General features: G+C 44.0%; 1 protein-coding gene across 6 annotated transcripts in view; it reads left to right on the forward strand.

The window, feature by feature from the left end:
• LOC119023090 (metabotropic glutamate receptor 7-like) overlaps nt 1-18225 on the forward strand; it is a 116847-nt gene that overhangs the window by 35728 nt on the left and 62894 nt on the right. The window contains exons 1-2 of one of the 6 annotated variants that reach the window (XM_037104750.1): nt 6068-6176; nt 6371-7784. The exons of 4 other annotated variants lie outside the window; for them this stretch is intronic. In XM_037104750.1, coding sequence (XP_036960645.1) covers nt 7281-7784 — 504 coding nt within the window. In that variant the 5' untranslated portion in view covers nt 6068-6176; nt 6371-7280. Of the gene's footprint in view, nt 1-6067; nt 7785-18225 lie in introns of those variants that run through there. One more of the 6 variants, XM_037104749.1, reaches the window with a different exon arrangement.

The following is an 18225-nucleotide window of genomic DNA, read 5'->3' on the forward strand; positions in this document are numbered from 1 at the left end:
GCATGTAGTCCAAGAAACTGCCTCCAGTGAAGCCACTAAGTGGCATTGTGGGAAATGTAGGTTCCAGTTCAAGTAGAAGGAATGAGATGAGAAATTAAAAAGGCGTTGTCTCTGCTGCTGCTGCTGCTGTATTGATTTTGATCATTTGTTTTTTAACTTTCCATAACGAGTCCAGTATTGTTATAAGAGTACAATGCTAAACCAGTGGACTGTTTGCATTGCATTGGAGGCACATATGCCAATGCAGCGGCTGGTAGCTCCCTCAAAATGTTACAAAATTTTGTTTATTTAACTGTAATTACTTCAGCTTTATTGCTGAAACACATATTGCCTATGGCAGCAATGAATTAATCATCATTGGAGAAGAAAGTGTGGGTTTTTGGATGAAGAGCACCAGACTTTGAGACGATCACTGCCCACGGCATCTTTCAGCCATCATCTACCCTGACCAGCTGGACCGCCCCAGGGAGGAGGGGTAAGGGAGTTGGGGTAAAAGTCATGCGAATCGAGCTTGGATGTAAGGATGCTTCTGGCTAATGTCTTGTTGCAGGAAAATGAGATGCACAAAATGGGATGGAAACCAAAGACTGCTGTGCCCACATCTTTATAGAGACCTGTCTCCACCAGCACATCGAGGCTGCTGCTGCTTACATTCAACCAGATACAAATTCTTAAAAAATGCACCACAGAATTAGTTCCTGGTTCTACACTATACATGTTTATGTATATATGTTTTGCCTGAGTAACTCTATTTTTTTTTTTTGGCATGAAGTAGTTCCAAATTTCTATTTTGTTAAAAAACCCTTGAACACCTTGAACCTTGAAAAAAAAATGCACTTTAGCCACTGAGTGACATCACTGGAGGCAGTTTATCATATTACACACAGCTTCTTCTGGAACCACAAAAGGTTTATACTATTTTTTTCACATATACAGCAGTGCTCCCCAAGATCTGTAGACACACTTTAATGTGTAAAAATAGGTGGTTACGATTTGAACATGCTGAAATTCAGCACCCAGGCCCCCCTTTGTACTCAGAGCATCTCTCCTTTGTGTTGCATCATGACTGCAGAGCTGCAACATATGTTCGAAACCGCAGTCTGTGCTTTACAAAACGTCTACATTGCTGCACAATGTTTACCATGGAGACAAAACTCTATTCAAAACAAGGACAAACTACTGTTGTATAAAAACAGTCATCACAGATCAGAACAGTTTAGCTGCACACATTGTGTTGAGAAAAATGCCCTGATGTTTATCACAGTGCAGGTTTATATCTTTCCCCTGAATTCTGTCTGTGCTTTTTTTTCAAAATGACAAAAAACTGCGTTTTTAGTAAAAAAAAAAAAAAAAGATCCTTTAAAGCACAAAATGATCATTAACTAAAATCTTAGTAACTAGCTTTGAGTCACTTATCGGCTGATTCAGCATTAATCAGGAACCATTCATTAAGAAGGCCGCAGTATGTTGATTGACAGATTAAGGATCTAATCATTCAGTTTAATAAAGCACACACTGTGTGTAATTTCTGCCACTAGGGGGCTCTCTCAATCAAAACAATCAAAACAAAAGATTTCATTTGAAAGTGTTGTCATTGGTAAACAACAACCATTGCAGTAGAAAAGCTATTTGATGTGATTCAGACAGAAATGTTCACAGGCGAGGTAATATGTCAAGCTTTTATTCGCGTTACGTTTAGTCATGTTCTCAAACTTCCTTCTTCACTCTCTGATGTATCATCCGGTGTTTCCAGAAAGTAATCAGGCCCCAAAACTTTAGGACATTACTGCACCCAGTAAAAATCCTATCCTGTACAATCCACAACTCGCGGTCTTTATGCTTTGGTTTTTTGTCAAGATCAAACAACAAAATTAAGTTAACTGATAATCAGTGAGCTTTACAGGTGCTTGTTTGTGGATTTTGTGAAATTTTGACAGCGACAGGCTAACTGTTCCCTCTTGTTTCCAGTCTTTACCATAAGCGAAATTAAGCTAAGCTAAGCTTCTCTTTCAGCGCAAAATCTCGCTGTCTGCTAATTAAATTATCATAATCTTACAGTCGCTGATTCTGAATAATTCAGAAACTTGACTGATTTTGAATAATTAAATCTTTGTCCACGTGTGTGCAGATATTAACAAAACTATATTTTCCACTTAATTTTGCTCTCTCGCTCACACAAACAGCATTTTAGGCCAGTAAAAAAGAGATTTTGTAAAGTGCAGATTAGTAAAACTCTGTGTGGACATGTAAAACAGAGCGTTAGGGAAACAGTGAGGTCATCACCTCAATTTGCACATGCCCATTACTGTTTTGCATTATGAGGATGCACCTGAAACGGCAGCCGCAGTCTGTCGCTTTGTTTACATATGGTTAGTGCCACTGTATGTTCCTTGTGAGCACTGTCTAAATCTAAGTCTAAGTCTAAATCGAGTTTTCTACAGTTTGGGATCATTTTATTTTAATAGAGCAACCTCATTATGCCTGTTCAGAATGTTCTTCTCTGGTGTTTGACCTACCTATTGGCCTAGAATCCTTGTTAAAGCATTTGCGTGAACAGAGATATTTTTTAAAACAAGTCGTGAGGACAGAGCAACAGTATTCATTTAGAAAATATCTGTGATTTGTTCCTCGCTCGTTTCTTGATAAAATGATTTATTTACTGGTGCTAATACGCATCTTTTATATTGATTTCTTCCTTCTTTTGGCTGACAAACAGTTATGAAAGGTAGCGTGGTCATCGGTACCTGTCTTATCCTTCCTACGTAGGCATTACCTCACGTCACCCCTCCACCCACCAACGCAAACACGCACACGCGCGCGGTGAGGCATTGTTATGAGTCATTCACAAAGACTGTGGATAAAAATCTCCTCCATCACAATGCACCATGAAGACACTTGTGATAAAATAATTCACAGCGGTCCAGAGCTGCTCACAAGGTCGGCTAATTAGCTGACACAAGGCGAGAGGCATTTGCTATCACAGTCAAATTTGTGGCGAAAGTCCTTCTGGCTAACTAACACAGCTGCGCCCGCTTATCACGTAAGTCCAGTGGACCATGAGGTTAGCCATCAAAACAAAGGCCCAGCCACCCACTAATAGGGCCTCTGGAAGGCTCTGGGACTGGGTGGGTGTGAGGTCAACACCTTTGGGCCCGTTACTGCCACATAAAATACCTCCTATCTTTATGGCTACCAAGCAGGCCTCCCAATAAGGAGCAGGCGCTGTCACGTCCGTAAGGAAGAAAAACAGCAGCAGTCGCAGGTTAATATTCCCTTTTTCTTGCTTTAACTTTTTGCCTCTTTCCAAGGCCACATCTCTGTATAACCATCTGAGCAGGCTCATTGTCATATAGCCCGTGAGTTTTCAGGGATATCCCGGGGAGGAAAAACCTCTTGTTAGAAAGCTGCCCGCTGCTGTTATGTATTCCGGTGGTCACTTGGGCATTATCTGTCTATCTTTCACATTTCAGAGTGTGAATGGCGCTCACAGCAGCATCTTTACAGAGACGTAATTAGAAGGGAACAAGTATGACAGATGGATTACAATCATAATTGAGAGCATGGAGAGTCTATCGTCCTAGCTGCACTGCACCTGCTTTGTCTTTGGCATAAACAGCAAAAGAGGTAAGAATTTGTCTTCTCATACGGCGTGCCTGTGGAATGACAAAACAGGGTTTTTTATTTTTTTTTTCTCCTCACAGGCGCCGATTGTGCTCACAGTGACGAAGAAAAAGCCTGATTTTATTATTCAAAAGCAGATGGTTGGAATCGGGCGTGGGGGCCCAGCAGCTCGGTGACCTTCACGTTGCTAATCTAACATGGCCCCTACATTGATCTAACATTAACACCTCGCTCCTCACCGAGTATGCATGACTCCAAACAGACCGGTGGCCCGCGCGCCTTCGAACAAATCACCTCGACATGCAATTACCTCCCGCGCCGAAGTTATTTCTTTCCTGTGGATACAACGGCCCCCTTCATTTGAGTCTGGGAATTAAAAAGGTTTCCAGGTTAATTAATTTGACAGACAGACCCCATTGTGCCTAGTGTCAGCCCAAAAGGAAACCTCATTGCCTCTTGTCCTGAAGGGTGACTTTTTATTGTGCCCTGATTCGTCGTTCCTGAAAGGACCGCTCAGTGCCAGACGCGTAATTGACTTAAAGAAGACCGCATCGAGCAGACATGTTATTGAATGCTTGAAACAAAAAGCTCCGGTCTCTCATAGGAGCCCATGGTTTATTTTGTGGGATGCATAGAAATGTAGTGCACCCCCTGGCATATGGTTTCCACGGCTGTATTGGTTTGGATGGTCAGCTATATATTGAACATCCACAATCTTCCGGGATGCATTCTCACTCCCACTCGCTTGTTGTTTTTGCACTTCAGCCAGTGATCAAAGTGAAATGGAATTCATTCAAGTGTGTTTGTGTGCGCAGCGGCGCACGCGTGACCGTGTTGTCCGTGTGAAGGCGAGGAAGGAGAAAGAGGGAAGATCCAAACAGAAGTGTAATCTCAGTCTAAATCACACAGAACTCCCCAGGGGGAAAAGCCCCTCTTCCTGGGGTTAGTCAGTGAATTAAATCACGGCGAGGGCCCCATTTTTCAAAAGTAACCTTTCCGTTGACAGAGTAAGTGGGAGTCAGGCTCTCGCTGTAGAGTCCGGGCCGTGGAATTAGTGTCTTACGTGGCGACACCAGTCTCTCAGGGTGTCATTTGCAGTGGCTGTTGCTGCATTTTTCCAGGCCTGCCTGCCTGTCTCGGTGCGCTCACAGCGGAGGAGGCCATCTGCCTCCCTCCCCTCTCACATCCCTCATTTCTCTCCTCAGCAGTCTCTCCCCAGCAGTTCCCACACAGTTTCCTTCAATGTATTTTTGGTGCATCTCATGAATTTTGGCCCCAGCTTATGGTTTGTGCACCCAAAACCACATTAACATGCTTGGACTGGGACACGATTTGCCTGTTGAGGGATATTCATGCAATCAGGGCGGCTAATAGAGATAAATACACTACATGGCAGGATTAGCCTTGAATTAATCTCTATTCAACTTAATTAATTAGAAATTTGTCCATCCAAGCCTGTAATGTCAATAGGACATGTTTCAATTAGAGTTACATCGCCTTTTCTAATCTTTTAATTGAACAGAAACGAATGGAACGAAACGTGTTCATAAAATGGGATTCTATGCCTCATAATCACTCTGACGACAGAGCAACTCTCAGAGGCTGTTTATTACCCAAAGATCAAGGAACTTAACCGATTTATCCCATAATCCACTCCGTGTTTCCCATTTGACCGTTTCCCAGAGTGATGCTGGGATTTTTTTCCGACAGCGGCTGTGGTGGTGGCATGTTTAAAGTGGTCAGTTTCTAAGGTTACTTGAAAAATGAGGGCTCGTGCACGGAATCACGCATCCACGCAGCGCTCAGTCGGCACCTTTGCTGGCACTGTGAGCAAGCTGAACAAATACAAAAGTCATTAATTGATGCTTTTTCTTTTTTTCTTTCTTTTTTTTAAATCACACACACACGCACACCCACAAAATACCTTGTTTTTAATTATTGCTACAAATTGCCAAGCCCAGTCCCTGGCTAATGCATGCCCACAAAAGCAAATTATCATAATCTGCCTGTTTGTAAATGCACCATCTGTGCAATTAAATAGTTTGGTGATGATAGTGTTTTGTTAGCAAGATGTGAGGGGGGGGGGGAATGCACAGGATGAATCAGGAGTGACTTCAGAAGAAGGGTTGCCTGGGAGACCAGCCTGGACCCCTCCAAACCTGTGCGTTCTCCCTCCACCACCACCACCACCTCCTCCTCTTCCCTTTTTAAAGGTGCATCCGTAATGAATCCAGAACTATTTCAGGAAAAAAAAGGCACTTTTTTTTTTTCTTTGAGTCGGGCGGGGTGGAAGCCCCTCCATGAAACCTGCAGCTCCGCCGTGTTTTTCTTAAAAGCCACAGATCTCGTGTTTTCGTGCCAGCCAGCGTCAACATCAAACAGAGGGAAGAGACACTTTTTCTTTTTTTTGCGTGCGTGTTTGTGTGTGTGTGGATGAAGGAGGGAGGGGGAAGCACGCAGAAGAAGAAGAAGAAGAAGAAGAAGAAGAGATTATGAATGCTGAGACGCTCACTGAAGAGGCACTCAGAGGAACAATTGTCGTACTATTAAAGTCTGTAAGTGCATTTGCGCGTCTTGTTTACCTTCTCGATATCTCTTGATGTCTGAAGACGCTGAACGCCAACTTCCTGAAAACCTTACCCTGAAGTGATGTCTCTCTCTCTCTCTCTCTCTCTCTCTCTCTCTCTCTCTCTCTCTCTCTCTCTCTCTCTCTCTCTCTGAATGACGTCTCGCTCGGTGAAAAAAAAAGGGGGCTGAAAAACTCGTTGCACAGTGAATCCCTCGCTGTGACTCATTCATTTTGTATAAATGCGACCGGTTGCGGAGACGGGAGAAAAAAGGAGCCGGGGCTTTAATTAGCTGGATTTCCTCTCAGTCTTCCCTGCATTATTATTTATTTTTTCTCTTCCAAGCTCGGTCGTTCTCTCTCTCTCTTTCTTTGTTTCTTTCTTTCTCTCTCTCTCTTTCTCTCTCTCTCTCTTTCGTGTGTGTGGAGATGATGTGCACCCCTGGGACACAGACCAGCACAGCCGACCGAGCCGTCGCTGCGCTCCCGCGGAGTTGGTTCGAGCAAGAAGAAGAGGAAGAAGGAGAAGAAATGTCACCCACTTCTGCCGGTCCTAACATCTAAGTATTGATTGATTCCCGTGGCGATTCCTCACTAATCTCAGTGTATGATATCTATTGATTTTAACGTGAAGATATGTCAGCTCCCAGCAGCGGATTCACTGTTTTTTGTTTCGCTCCGCGCTTTGGATTCGGCGTAAATGGACAAAATTAGGCCACTTCATCCTCGCGGTGGATGCTGATCTTTTCTCTCGCAGATATTTATATATATGTATGTTTCCCCCCCCCCCTGACTTATTGGATGTAGCCTCCCGTTTTCCAGGGGGAGCCGAGTTAACCGCCATTCAACAAGCTGCACCGCTTCACTCCCCGGCAGCAGAGCGATGGGCGCAGTTCGCCTGAGCCATCCACCGCGTCTTGGTTCTCCGCCCGAGCTTGTTGAATCTCCTCCCTGGTGACAAGAAATGGGTTCGTTTTAACACATCAACAAACAAAACTTCTCCACCCTCTCTGGCGCTATATTTGGCGGATTACAGACACCCCCCCTCCCCCCCCCTCCCTCCCTTCCCATCCTTCGCCCTTAAAAGTTGATCATGGCTCGTCCCGGTCCGAGCGTGAGGCTGAGCTCTCTATGGAGGCTGGTTTGGCTCATGAGGACTGTGGTGGATTTGGCGCTGCCACAGGAGACTTACGCGCCGCACTCGATACGGACTGAGGGGCTGCTGACCCTCGGCGGACTCTTCCCGGTGCACGCCAGAGGGGCCGACGGCACGGCGTGCGGGGACCTGAAGAAGGAGAACGGCATCCAGCGGCTCGAGGCCATGATGTACGCGTTGGATCAGATCAACCAGGACGAGACGCTCCTGCCCAACATCACCTTGGGCGCCCGGGTGCTGGACACTTGCTCGAGGGATACCTACGCGCTGGAGCAGTCTTTAACTTTCGTCCAAGCCCTGATCACGAAGGACACCTCCGACGTGAGGTGCACGAACGGGGAGCCGCCGGTGTTCGTCAAGCCCGAAAAAGTGGTGGGAGTCATCGGCGCCTCGGCGAGTTCAGTATCGATCATGGTTGCCAACATCCTACGCCTCTTTCAGGCAAGTCTTTGAGCGTGTTGCAATAGTTTTGAGGCTTCAGAATAGTGTCTTTTTGTTAGTTAGTTAGTTAGTTTTCCCACAGTGGGTGCAAAGCTTTTGGTAAAGAATCATCCACATGATGGGAGCAGATAAGTAATAAACAACAAATGCACCTCAAAAAAAAAGTATAATCTGATGTTTTTCACAAGAATAGCTGTGTTTGTATGTGTGTGCCTGCTTTCCATGTGGAGGTAATTGACATCTAGACTTTCAAACTCTTTTTTTAAAAGAATAATCACAGAAGCAAGGTGGACTGAGTTTCCCCTCCACTACACTGTGGGGATGAGACAGCTGAGCGTGCTGTTGCATGTCCCCGGTGGTGCTGAAAGAACAGCTCCCGTCTGTTCCAGTCTCACTCCGGAGTCTGGATGAGTGGGCACTGACAGCCTGACACAATCACACCCAAACTCAACAACCCCCTCCTGAGAATAACAGGCCCCGCTTCATGCCATTGCACATGATTATATGAGCCTCTTACACGGAGAGGCTGCAGGCGTTTTTTCTTTTTTTTTTTTGGGTTGTGTTTTTTTTTTTTTTTTTTTTTTTGTGAATTGTTTTGAACCTGAAAGCCTGGATTTATGGTTGAGTTGGCTTGCTCTTATCTGCGGGGGTGTGCGAATGCGAGTGTGTGCGTGTGTGTGTGCAGGGGTGGCTTTTAGAAAACGAGCCTGCTCCAAACTCCTTGCACCCTAATTGAGCTCGATGGCTGCAAGTGAATTAAACGAATCTGCGCAGGGCCAAAATTTCAGAGTGGGTTAGTTCGGGTTTACAAGGAGAACACGTCTCCATTCCCGTTGGCTGAGAGTCAACTGATAGTGTTGACCCACTGCTGGTGCTGCAGTGGAATGAGAAACGCAGCATGGGCACCAATACAGCGGATTAATTATTTAAAACACATCTCCATAGCAAAATACCTAATTACTTGGAATACCAAGTGGATGCTTTTGCAAATGTGCAGACTTCCTTACAGTTTTTTTTTTTTTCCCCTCCCCTCCTCCCCTGAGAGTACAGCAGCAGTGTTAGAGCCATGGAGGCTCATCAGAGCTGCAGTGTTGCCGCTCCTGCTGCCGCTAATGATTTGCGGTTGCAGATTGTAAGTCACAGTCTCGCCATGTTGGGTTGTCTTTCATTTCAATTAGTCGAACCATGGCCCTGGCTTTAAGCAGCTGTTTAACTGCGTCAAAGTGCTTAACATGCTTTTAGTCCCCACCCTCCTTCCTCCTTTTGTTTTCACACACACACACACACACACACACACACACACACACACACACACACACACACACACACACACACACACACACACACACTTAGACATGCAACACTCTTGTTTTTATACAGCAAGTCCTCCTCTGGGATTCTTTTTCTCTATTAGCGTTGGACAATTAGTCGGATGTTCCCCACCACAACCTTCAGCCTGGCTTTGGTTCCTTTTCAATTTTTTGTAGGCCGAGTTAACCAATTAATATTCTTTTATCATTTCAAGTTGGTTAAACCCTGAAGTTATACTTTGAAGCACCCACAGTACACTTGTTATTTGTTGCAGAATGCGAGGGGGTTGTGAGACTTCCTTTTTTTTTTTCTTAGTTTTTCCTTGTGCCAGCTGTGTAACATTAATATGTATGCATTTGTGAAATTTAGAGGGGGTTTAAGGGGAGCAAGAGGATTTCTTAAGTCCCTCTCCTCTTTGCTCCTCACACCAGGTGTAACAGCATGTCTCTAAGTGTAAAGCCGTGGGAGTGTAGGTGCAGTGCATGTGTGACTCTGTAATCAAGCTTGAGGAGCCTGTGGAGTGACGGCGGTTGTCACGCAGCCCCGTCCGTCACGCTGCATATCAGCTGTCTCATATCGTCCCCAGAACGGTTCCCAGAAAGGTGGATTTTAATCACCGCAGTTGACTTAATAAATAAACTCGGTCCTCCTCTGAACCCTTCAGCGCGCCTCCTTTTTTCCCCGTCACCACAACGATGATAGCGCTTTTAATAAACGATGATAAATTAAACGTGAGGCTACATGATGCTGCGTAATCAATACATGCCAGAAGTGAGAACTCCAGGCCCATTCGCTCTCATTAGTTTTACTCGGTTTGACGAGTGCGCGGCGGCAAAGTTTCTGAGAGTGTTTTCAACTGCAATCCATCAACTATCAAATGACTTTCAGTCGAAAGCAGCGAAACTTGGAGGGAACACCTGTTCAGAGGTAATTAAAGAAGCAGAACAGATTTTTCTTCACAGAAATCAAAGAGAAACACGCGCGATTTTGTGTGGAGTTACTTGTCCTAGTCGATTACAGTATACACTCGATAACTAAACAGTCTGATGCACTTTGAAGTTAAATCTTTACACTTCAAGCCGGCGGACAATGACCTCTCCCAGCCTGTCCTCCTAGCCCACTTCCCGCCTTGTTCTGGGGAAATATCATCGGGTCATTTCGCATCTCACCCCTGTGATAAATGAATCATCAAGGCAGCGAAATAGTGATTGTAGATTTTTATTGCCACACGCGAAATATCATGGCTGTCTATGCAGGACATGAGAAGCTGCTGAACTGTTAATGCAGGGAAATTGACATGAAGGATGGATTTTTCTGAGGACCCAGGAGGGTTGATCGATACTGTTGCCATGGTGAGGCCGATTTGCAGCTAAGATGTTTTTATTTCGCTGCCTTTCATGCTGTGTCAGAAAATGAAAGGCAACAATGCCAGAAGAAGAAAAAAATAAATCAATTAGCCAAAGTTTTGAGTTGTTGCTGGGAGCTGCGACGTTGTTGCACCTTTTTTGAAGAAAAATCATCCAGTCCTTAAACCAGCGGGACGACGCTGGGGTTGTAAAAGACGGGGGGGACTTTGTCCATTTGTAAGTCCTGGCCTGTTGAATGAATCATGAAATTGATTTTTCTCTCCAGATGACATTTACATCAGGGAGAGCACTCCCCATTCTCTGTCGCACCTCCTCTCCCAAAGACCGGGTCAAAACTTCGTATTGAATGCAGGTGAACTCCGTCTTGTCCTCCTGTCGGGGGAAGCAGCCCCTTCAGACTAGCTGTCTAAGTGAGGCATTGACGTCCTCTGCTCTCAGAGCCCTGACAGGCTCCAGTCGGCTTTTTATCTCTCCCTTTTCACAGAATCATCACTGTGATTGATTTGAAGGAGATTGAAGCCTTGCAGTGTGATCTATTCAGCTGACGGCAGTAAAGACGGACACCAGAGGAATATGAGGGCTGTGTGTGTTTGCGTGTTACATAACGAGCTCTCAAAGTGACACAAAATGGCAGAGGTTAAGTATGCCCTTTTCTTTTTTTTCAAACACGGTTGTCGTTTGGTACATTGATGCAGGCAACAGCGCAGGTCAATTAGTCACAGCATAGTTTTGCCTTCAGCCGTAGGAGGCACGGCTGGTATGTTAAGTGTGCAGCATATGAAAACATGCACAGTTGCACACCATACGCACCGAGAGCTTCATTACCATTTATTCTTGAAGGAGGGAAAGACGCAGCTATCTTGAGGATATTTCGTGATCCACACCACTTTCGGCTCTTGCATTTTCTCTCCATCATTTGCTAATTGGCTTGTATTCAGTGTGACACAGAGACCCCAGTCGGTGCATTATAAATAACAAGTATCTGAAACATGGATTCCACTTCCTCAACCAACATGACACTTCTCTCCAGACTACGGTTAAGCGTCTTAGTTTATGTGGATATGTAAATGATTACGCTGACATCAAGAGGAATTACTTATTGTGATTTTTCGCATTGTGTTTGCGCATGTGCCTTATATGATAAGACTGAGAGATGTCTGATGTCCGTAACTTAACAGTGTTCTCAGAAGCCTCAGAAAGTTGAAATGAAGTTGGCCAGCTAGCTACACTGAGGAAGCTGAGCTGATACGTAAAGTTATTATTATTCATAAAGCCAGAAAAATCACAATCACATCACCTCAGTTGGCTTCACAATCTGTAGAGTGAACGGCATCCTCTGTCTTTAAACCCTCGATTTGATTATGGAAAGACTCAAAATGGGAGAAATGTCAGGAAGAGCCACAGAGGAGGGATCCCTCTCCCAGGACAGACAGAGGTATGATAGATGTTTCGTGCTCAAAACAGACCAACGAAATCACTGAGTATACAGATTTTAATGTCCAAATATTGGCTACAAGTGGATTATACACCGATCAGCCACAACATTAAAACCACTGACAGGTGATCGAGCATCTGTAAGACATGCTGAGCAGGTCTGATCCACCGAGGCCCCATCCCCTGACCCAGAGGATCCACTATAAAACGCCCTGGTGCAAGACACCACAGGACACCCTCAGAGGTCTTAAGTCCATGTCTTGACAAGTAAGAGCTGTTTTGGCTGCACAAGGGGAACTTTTACAACATTAGGCTGGTGGTCATGATGTTACATCTGATCGGTGTATAAACTATATTTAAAGGATTTGGATCTAGCAGGACGACTACACATACCAAAGCATTGCCAAGTGGTGACGGAGCCACGCAGTGTCCCCACCAACATGGTGACCTGGAACAGGACAGGCCACATATGATAATTTGCAGAGGAAATATCAGAATTGATGAAGATTTTGATTGGAAAAAGTACATAGATAAGAAGATTGTCTAACAGAAAAGAGCAATAAGTCATGGGGGGGCTCTAAAGCGATGGCAATATAGGTATTCATATACTACTGTCTGTAGTTAGGAGGAAAATCAGCGAGGGCAGAAGTTGAACAAAAGGTTTCTGTCAGCATGACCTGGTATAATATGCAGCATACAAGAGCAGAGAAAGCAAAGTTTTCAAATGTTCAGATATTGAGAGAAGCTCAGTGGGACTCACCTTATGGACTGAAATTCAAGACTTAACTGAATGTTAATTAACAAAAAAGGACAGATATCCACCCTGCCGTATTGAAATATTCACAATAGAACAAAAGACTTGGTGACAATTACCATATGAATCAAAATGTTCCACCTGTCTGGCTTTCCAAATGGGTTTTGAGTTTGATTTTGCACCTATACTCAAATGTACAATTTCCTTTTTTTTTTTTTTCTTTTTTTAGCGATGGCTGTATAACAATAAACTGCTCACATGATGAAAGAAGAGCACCCACACGCTATCACTGTGACCACCGGTGGTCTTCCACGTGATTGAATTGAAGCTGTTAAACCCACCGGCGTCTATAGATGAGCTCTTGATGACATGTCACACATTCATCTGTGAATTTGGACCTTGAAAAAATACAAGTGCGGACCATGTGTCCAATTAGTAGCAGCACCTCAGTCCTTGAAGGAGACAGATGTGGTTGAAATGTTGCCATGTCCTTGGGAAAAAAAAAAAAAAAAACATGCTAGCACGGTGCATAAGAAACACTTGTCTTTAAAACGAACAGTAATTCACTCTACTAACACCCACAAATAACAGAAATGGCCGACAGGCTTTAAAGGGTTGATGAGTCACCAGTTACACATATTTGTGCTGGTTTTGAAGAACAACTGATACAACAACAACAACAACAACAGCAACAACTGATAGTACAATTGATCTTGCTCATGAACATTTCTGCTTTTTGCACAAACATTAAAAGAACTACTCAAACCTGTCAAACTTTTGCAAATTAGGCTACAATACTTGCAAAGTGTTTTTGTCCCAATAAACGTTTTACTGCTTCCAGGAAAAAAAAAAAAAAAAAAAGATAATAAGATAAAAGGAGGCTGAGAGGATTAAGGACCTTTTAAAAACAAACATGTTTTGCCTTTTCTTACTCCTGTGTGGAAATACTGAATATATTATTCACAGTTCAGTGATTCTCACTTGTGGTCCTTGAGTCTGAGCGCCCTGCTGATTTTTCATTCCAGCCATTTAATCTGATGCTGACTTATGGCGTGCTCCGACCATAACTGGCGAGGCGAAGTTTACTCACACGCTGTGACAAAAAGCAGGTGGGACAGGAAATAATGCGGGCAGGGTTACAAGTGTACGCTGCAGGTGTTAGCACGACTAGCGGGCTCAGAATAACATTCCGCAAGTTGCTTTATAATTAGTTTTTTCCACTCTCCTTGCCCTCTTGTCGAACCTCTCTACACAAACCTCCTGCTGCTGCCCGTGTTCTTCTTAAGCATGCAGTTATACAAACAAGGATACAAACAATCAATACCTACTCAAGGAGAGGTCAATCCCAACTGCCCTCTCCAATCAGATGGACACCAGAGAGTCTCGCCATTTCGCGGGTCAGAGTTCAGTCAGGTTGAACTTTGAACAAGGCAAGATCAATTCGCGACAAGAGGCAAATGAATTTCATGTGTTAGTAAAATTAGAGGGGGAGTGATCTATGGGTGCGGACGTGGCAGAGAAGACCTGGAGATTCATATCGATGCATTTAACTGAAGTTATCCGGTCGGACAGAATGGCGCCAGTGTTCCAAGTCTCAGCGCCAGGACTGATGCTGGCATTGTATGCGTTAAAGAAACTGTGAACTGTTTCCAGAGCAAAAATGCAGACCTGCAGAGGCAAACATTAAATAATCCCGCAGAGAAACATTGACTGTGAGCTTGATTTTTTAAAATGTTCATCCTTTTGGTCTTTTCGGCAGAGGCTGTGTTTTGAAGCGAGCTCATATTCAGTGGAGCAGGTATACCAACACACTTCAGTGTGGGCAACTAATGCAAAATTAATAGAATGAATAAAATATCCCTGTGTTAGACACGTTGTCGTTGCTGCTGACATGAGGTCATTGGGTCAGCAGCCTGCCACGGGGGAGAATATGAGAAACCGTGCACGCCTGATAATAATGTCTCGGCTATTCCCACAGGCCTGGGGGCGTGGTGCACTTTATTATTTCCTTTCATGGTAGCGCGCCATGCAACTAAATGTTCCTCAATGAAAACGCAGCTAGCGCATTCTTATTCCGTTCTTTATTTGCGCTCAGACGTTTTCCTGGCTTGTTTTAAGTCCACTTACAGCTTGTAAATATTGATACGGTCTCCTAAATGAGGTGTCATCCCCGCTGCAGTCGTCAAGCGAAGAAGATTCGACTTGACACTCCCGAGTCAGGCCCATTTCCTCACAGGGCATCAGAGGAGGGAAGAGGGCACCTGCTTAAAAGCTTAGCTGTGCTCACATGAGGTCACACCAGTGTTCCTTCAAAACCTGGTCGTTGGTATGACTATAAAGTGTGACCAGAATAGCACTCTGAGACTTTGTTGGAAGTTTTCTGCAGTTGATCTGGCGAGCAGAAGGAGCCAGAGAAGAGGAAACCCCATTACGTCCGATCCTCTTATGGGGATGAGTGCAGAAGCATGAGGAGGTCTGTGCTGGCTGCTGGTCGCCTCTCACTCATCCTTCCAAAAGGAAAAAATGTCCCCATTGCTTCAGCAGAAAAAAACGCTCCAGTGTCGACTGAAAAGCATTATCACAGGGCTCATTGTACTTTGTTTCAATGCAGTGGTCTGTGATCCATGCAACGTTCTGGACAAAGACTGAATTACAAAGTCACTCAGCCTTAGTAGACCTCTGTGCTATATGATTAAATAACATCTAAGTCTGTTTTCTGCAGCAGAAAACCTCGCACGAAATGTCTGCATAGATCAATGAGAAAATTTGCCTTTTAAATATGATCTGTTTTTTTCACCAGGCAAACTCCTTCTCTTCTCACAGTTCCTCAAATCCTGCTAAATGAGTTAAGTGAATTTGTTAAAAGGCTGCTTTGAGCTTGCCAGTGAGAGTGCCTGCTGCTTCAAAAGGAGGCATGTGCTGTGGTTCCTCTAAGACCTGGATCCTGTGCGCTTTTTGTTTTTTTTTTCTCCTCGGTTTTATCGCTTTCTCAACAGTTTCCCCATCTGGCTCTGAAATCACATGGCACCTTAGAAATTATGTTGCACTTAAGACTAATCCTGTGGATCTACTTGTCAGGGAGAATCCCCTCTCAGCAGATAAAAGGTGTTGTATTTTAAGGAAAATGGGAGCAAACGGATTCTACAGCCATGTGCTGGAATAGTTGGGGTCCAAGGAATTGTAGGGTTGGCTGTTAGGGTGGGCATTAAAGGGTTTCACATCAAAAATTGGATAAATGATGTGATTTGATTTCACGTTCATCATCATAGTTTAGCATATTAGCATGCTAACTAGAGCCAAACCAATACGGAGTATTACCGATAATAGGGAGCGGGGTAAATCAAATCGGACAGCTTGTACACCCATGCAATATACTGTGATAGGCCAACATCAGCCAGTAATAGCAGCTGTCCGTTGGGCTCTTATGCTGACATTTTCTAATTGGCACAAAAGACAAGAATCAGTGACCACAGTTAGCCTACAACATGTGGCAGTTAGACACATTAACACAATCCACAGCCATGCTAGTGGCCCTGTGAGGCTGTGCTTATGCGCAGTTTTATTTATAGCTAAATGCCCATGTCGTGCATTGTCATGTAATATTTAGAGGGTATAATGTTCATGCGTCATCTTAGTTTAGCATGTGAGCATGCTAATGTTTGCAGCCATTTTCCTCTGACACTCTGCTCAAGGTGGGAAGCTCATGTCGTACTGCTGTGTTCCAGGTTACAGGTCGTGTGAACGTAGGGAATCTGACAAATTTCATCGCTTCCTGATTGATTAGCAGCAGAAAAGATAAGGGTTAGTGAAAATCAGGATGGACATCAGGACATATTTTAAGGTAAAACAACAAATTTGATAACCTGTTAACTAAAGTTAGCATTCAGCCACTTCCTAGCCGACATTAACATTTGATAACACATGATGCAGTAGGTGAGGTTTGAAATTAATTCAAAAATATCAGCGCACGTCTTTGACACATTTATTTACACATTCAGGAAGTGGTGAAATGATAACTGTTTGTCAGATTCTTTACCTTGAAATGACTTAAAAGTTGGAGCACAGCCGCATAATATTATCTGAGCCTTTGAGCTTCCCACCCAGAGTGTGACATCAGAGGGAAATGGCTGCCATGGGAGTATAATCTACAGCAGATGTTGATGGGAATGTCATCAGCATTGCAGGAATTTGATTAAAACACAAATTGGACAAATTAACAGTGCTGACTGGATGATGGTGTTAGAGGAGATCACCAAGGTTATTAATCACCCACCAATCACTGGTGGACACCAGTGTGTGTTACAAATGTCCTGATAATCAACCTGTAGCTCAGGAGGTAGAGGTAGAGTGGGTTGTCCAGTAATCGTAGGTCAAAGTATCCTCGAGCAAGATACCGAAACCTCAAATTGCTCCTGATGAGCAGGTTATGGCCTGTCTCTGCAATCAGTGTACGAATGTGTTGTAAGTTGTTAATCGCTTGAGCAGTCAGTTCACTGGAAAGGCACTATAGAAATGCAAATCATCCATCCTCATCCATTTACCATTTGCCCAATTCCTGTTGAGACATTTCACTGAAAACCACAAATGTCAACTCCATGATGGCACGAGAGGAAACATCAGGAGGATTCAGTCAAATTGGGGATCACAAATGTTTGTACACAATTTAATGAAAATCTGATTGTTGCTGACATATGTCAGTGGTAGACTGAAAAACTGGTCCCATCCCTGACTGGCTAATAAACAGCAACTTCATTTTCAAGCTCTGCAAATTAGTAGCGTCACAGTTAAGGGTAACAAAAAAAAGAAGACTTATGTAACAATGAACTTAAAGGCACAGTCAACTTTTTGTTGTGCACTGCCAACTTTAAAGGGCCAGGAGGAGCGCTGCTCACATGGCTTCCCGGCTGTCCCTCGAGGCTAGTGGCACGAGGCTGTGTTTGGACTGCATGTCCATGTGAGGTCTCTAATGTAGATAGGCATGCCACTGAAGAGCAGCAAGAAATAGACAGGGAGTCACCGCACGGCAGCTTGAGCTGCATGAGAGGGAAGAGAAACCACAATGGTCCTTCTTCTGCAGTGTTTGTATTTTCTCAGTTACCTCGAGTGGTATTGAGCGATGCAGGTAGGGTCGTTTCCCTTTTATGTGCTCCAGCTTCTCCACTGTTCTGGTAACAGGTATTTGTTGTTTGTTTTTAAAGCAACTGATTGTTTAATTCAGTCAGCACCACAATCGAAAATCCTGTTCACATCCATTGTTTTGGGGTGGAGGGAGAAATGTTCGTGGCAGAAGAAGTTTGCACAAGCATTGTCTAAGCAGCATTTTTTTTTTTAAAAAAAGGAGCAATACCGCAATGCAGAAAATAGTTGACAAGTTGAAATACTGCATTAGGAAACTTCTAGTTTCTAACTAGTACAAGCTACTTTATATTTTGCTTGGTAGTTTAATCTGTGAAGAGAATAATATGAATAATAAGCCGATTGTATGTTTTACGGGTCATGAATTCAGAATATTACCAAGTTCATATGATTGACAAATGAATATGCAGAAAGTGCTGTTAAGTTAATATGAACATTC

Source organism: Acanthopagrus latus, chromosome 7 (genome assembly GCF_904848185.1).
Source record: "Acanthopagrus latus isolate v.2019 chromosome 7, fAcaLat1.1, whole genome shotgun sequence".
NCBI lineage: Eukaryota > Metazoa > Chordata > Actinopteri > Spariformes > Sparidae > Acanthopagrus > Acanthopagrus latus.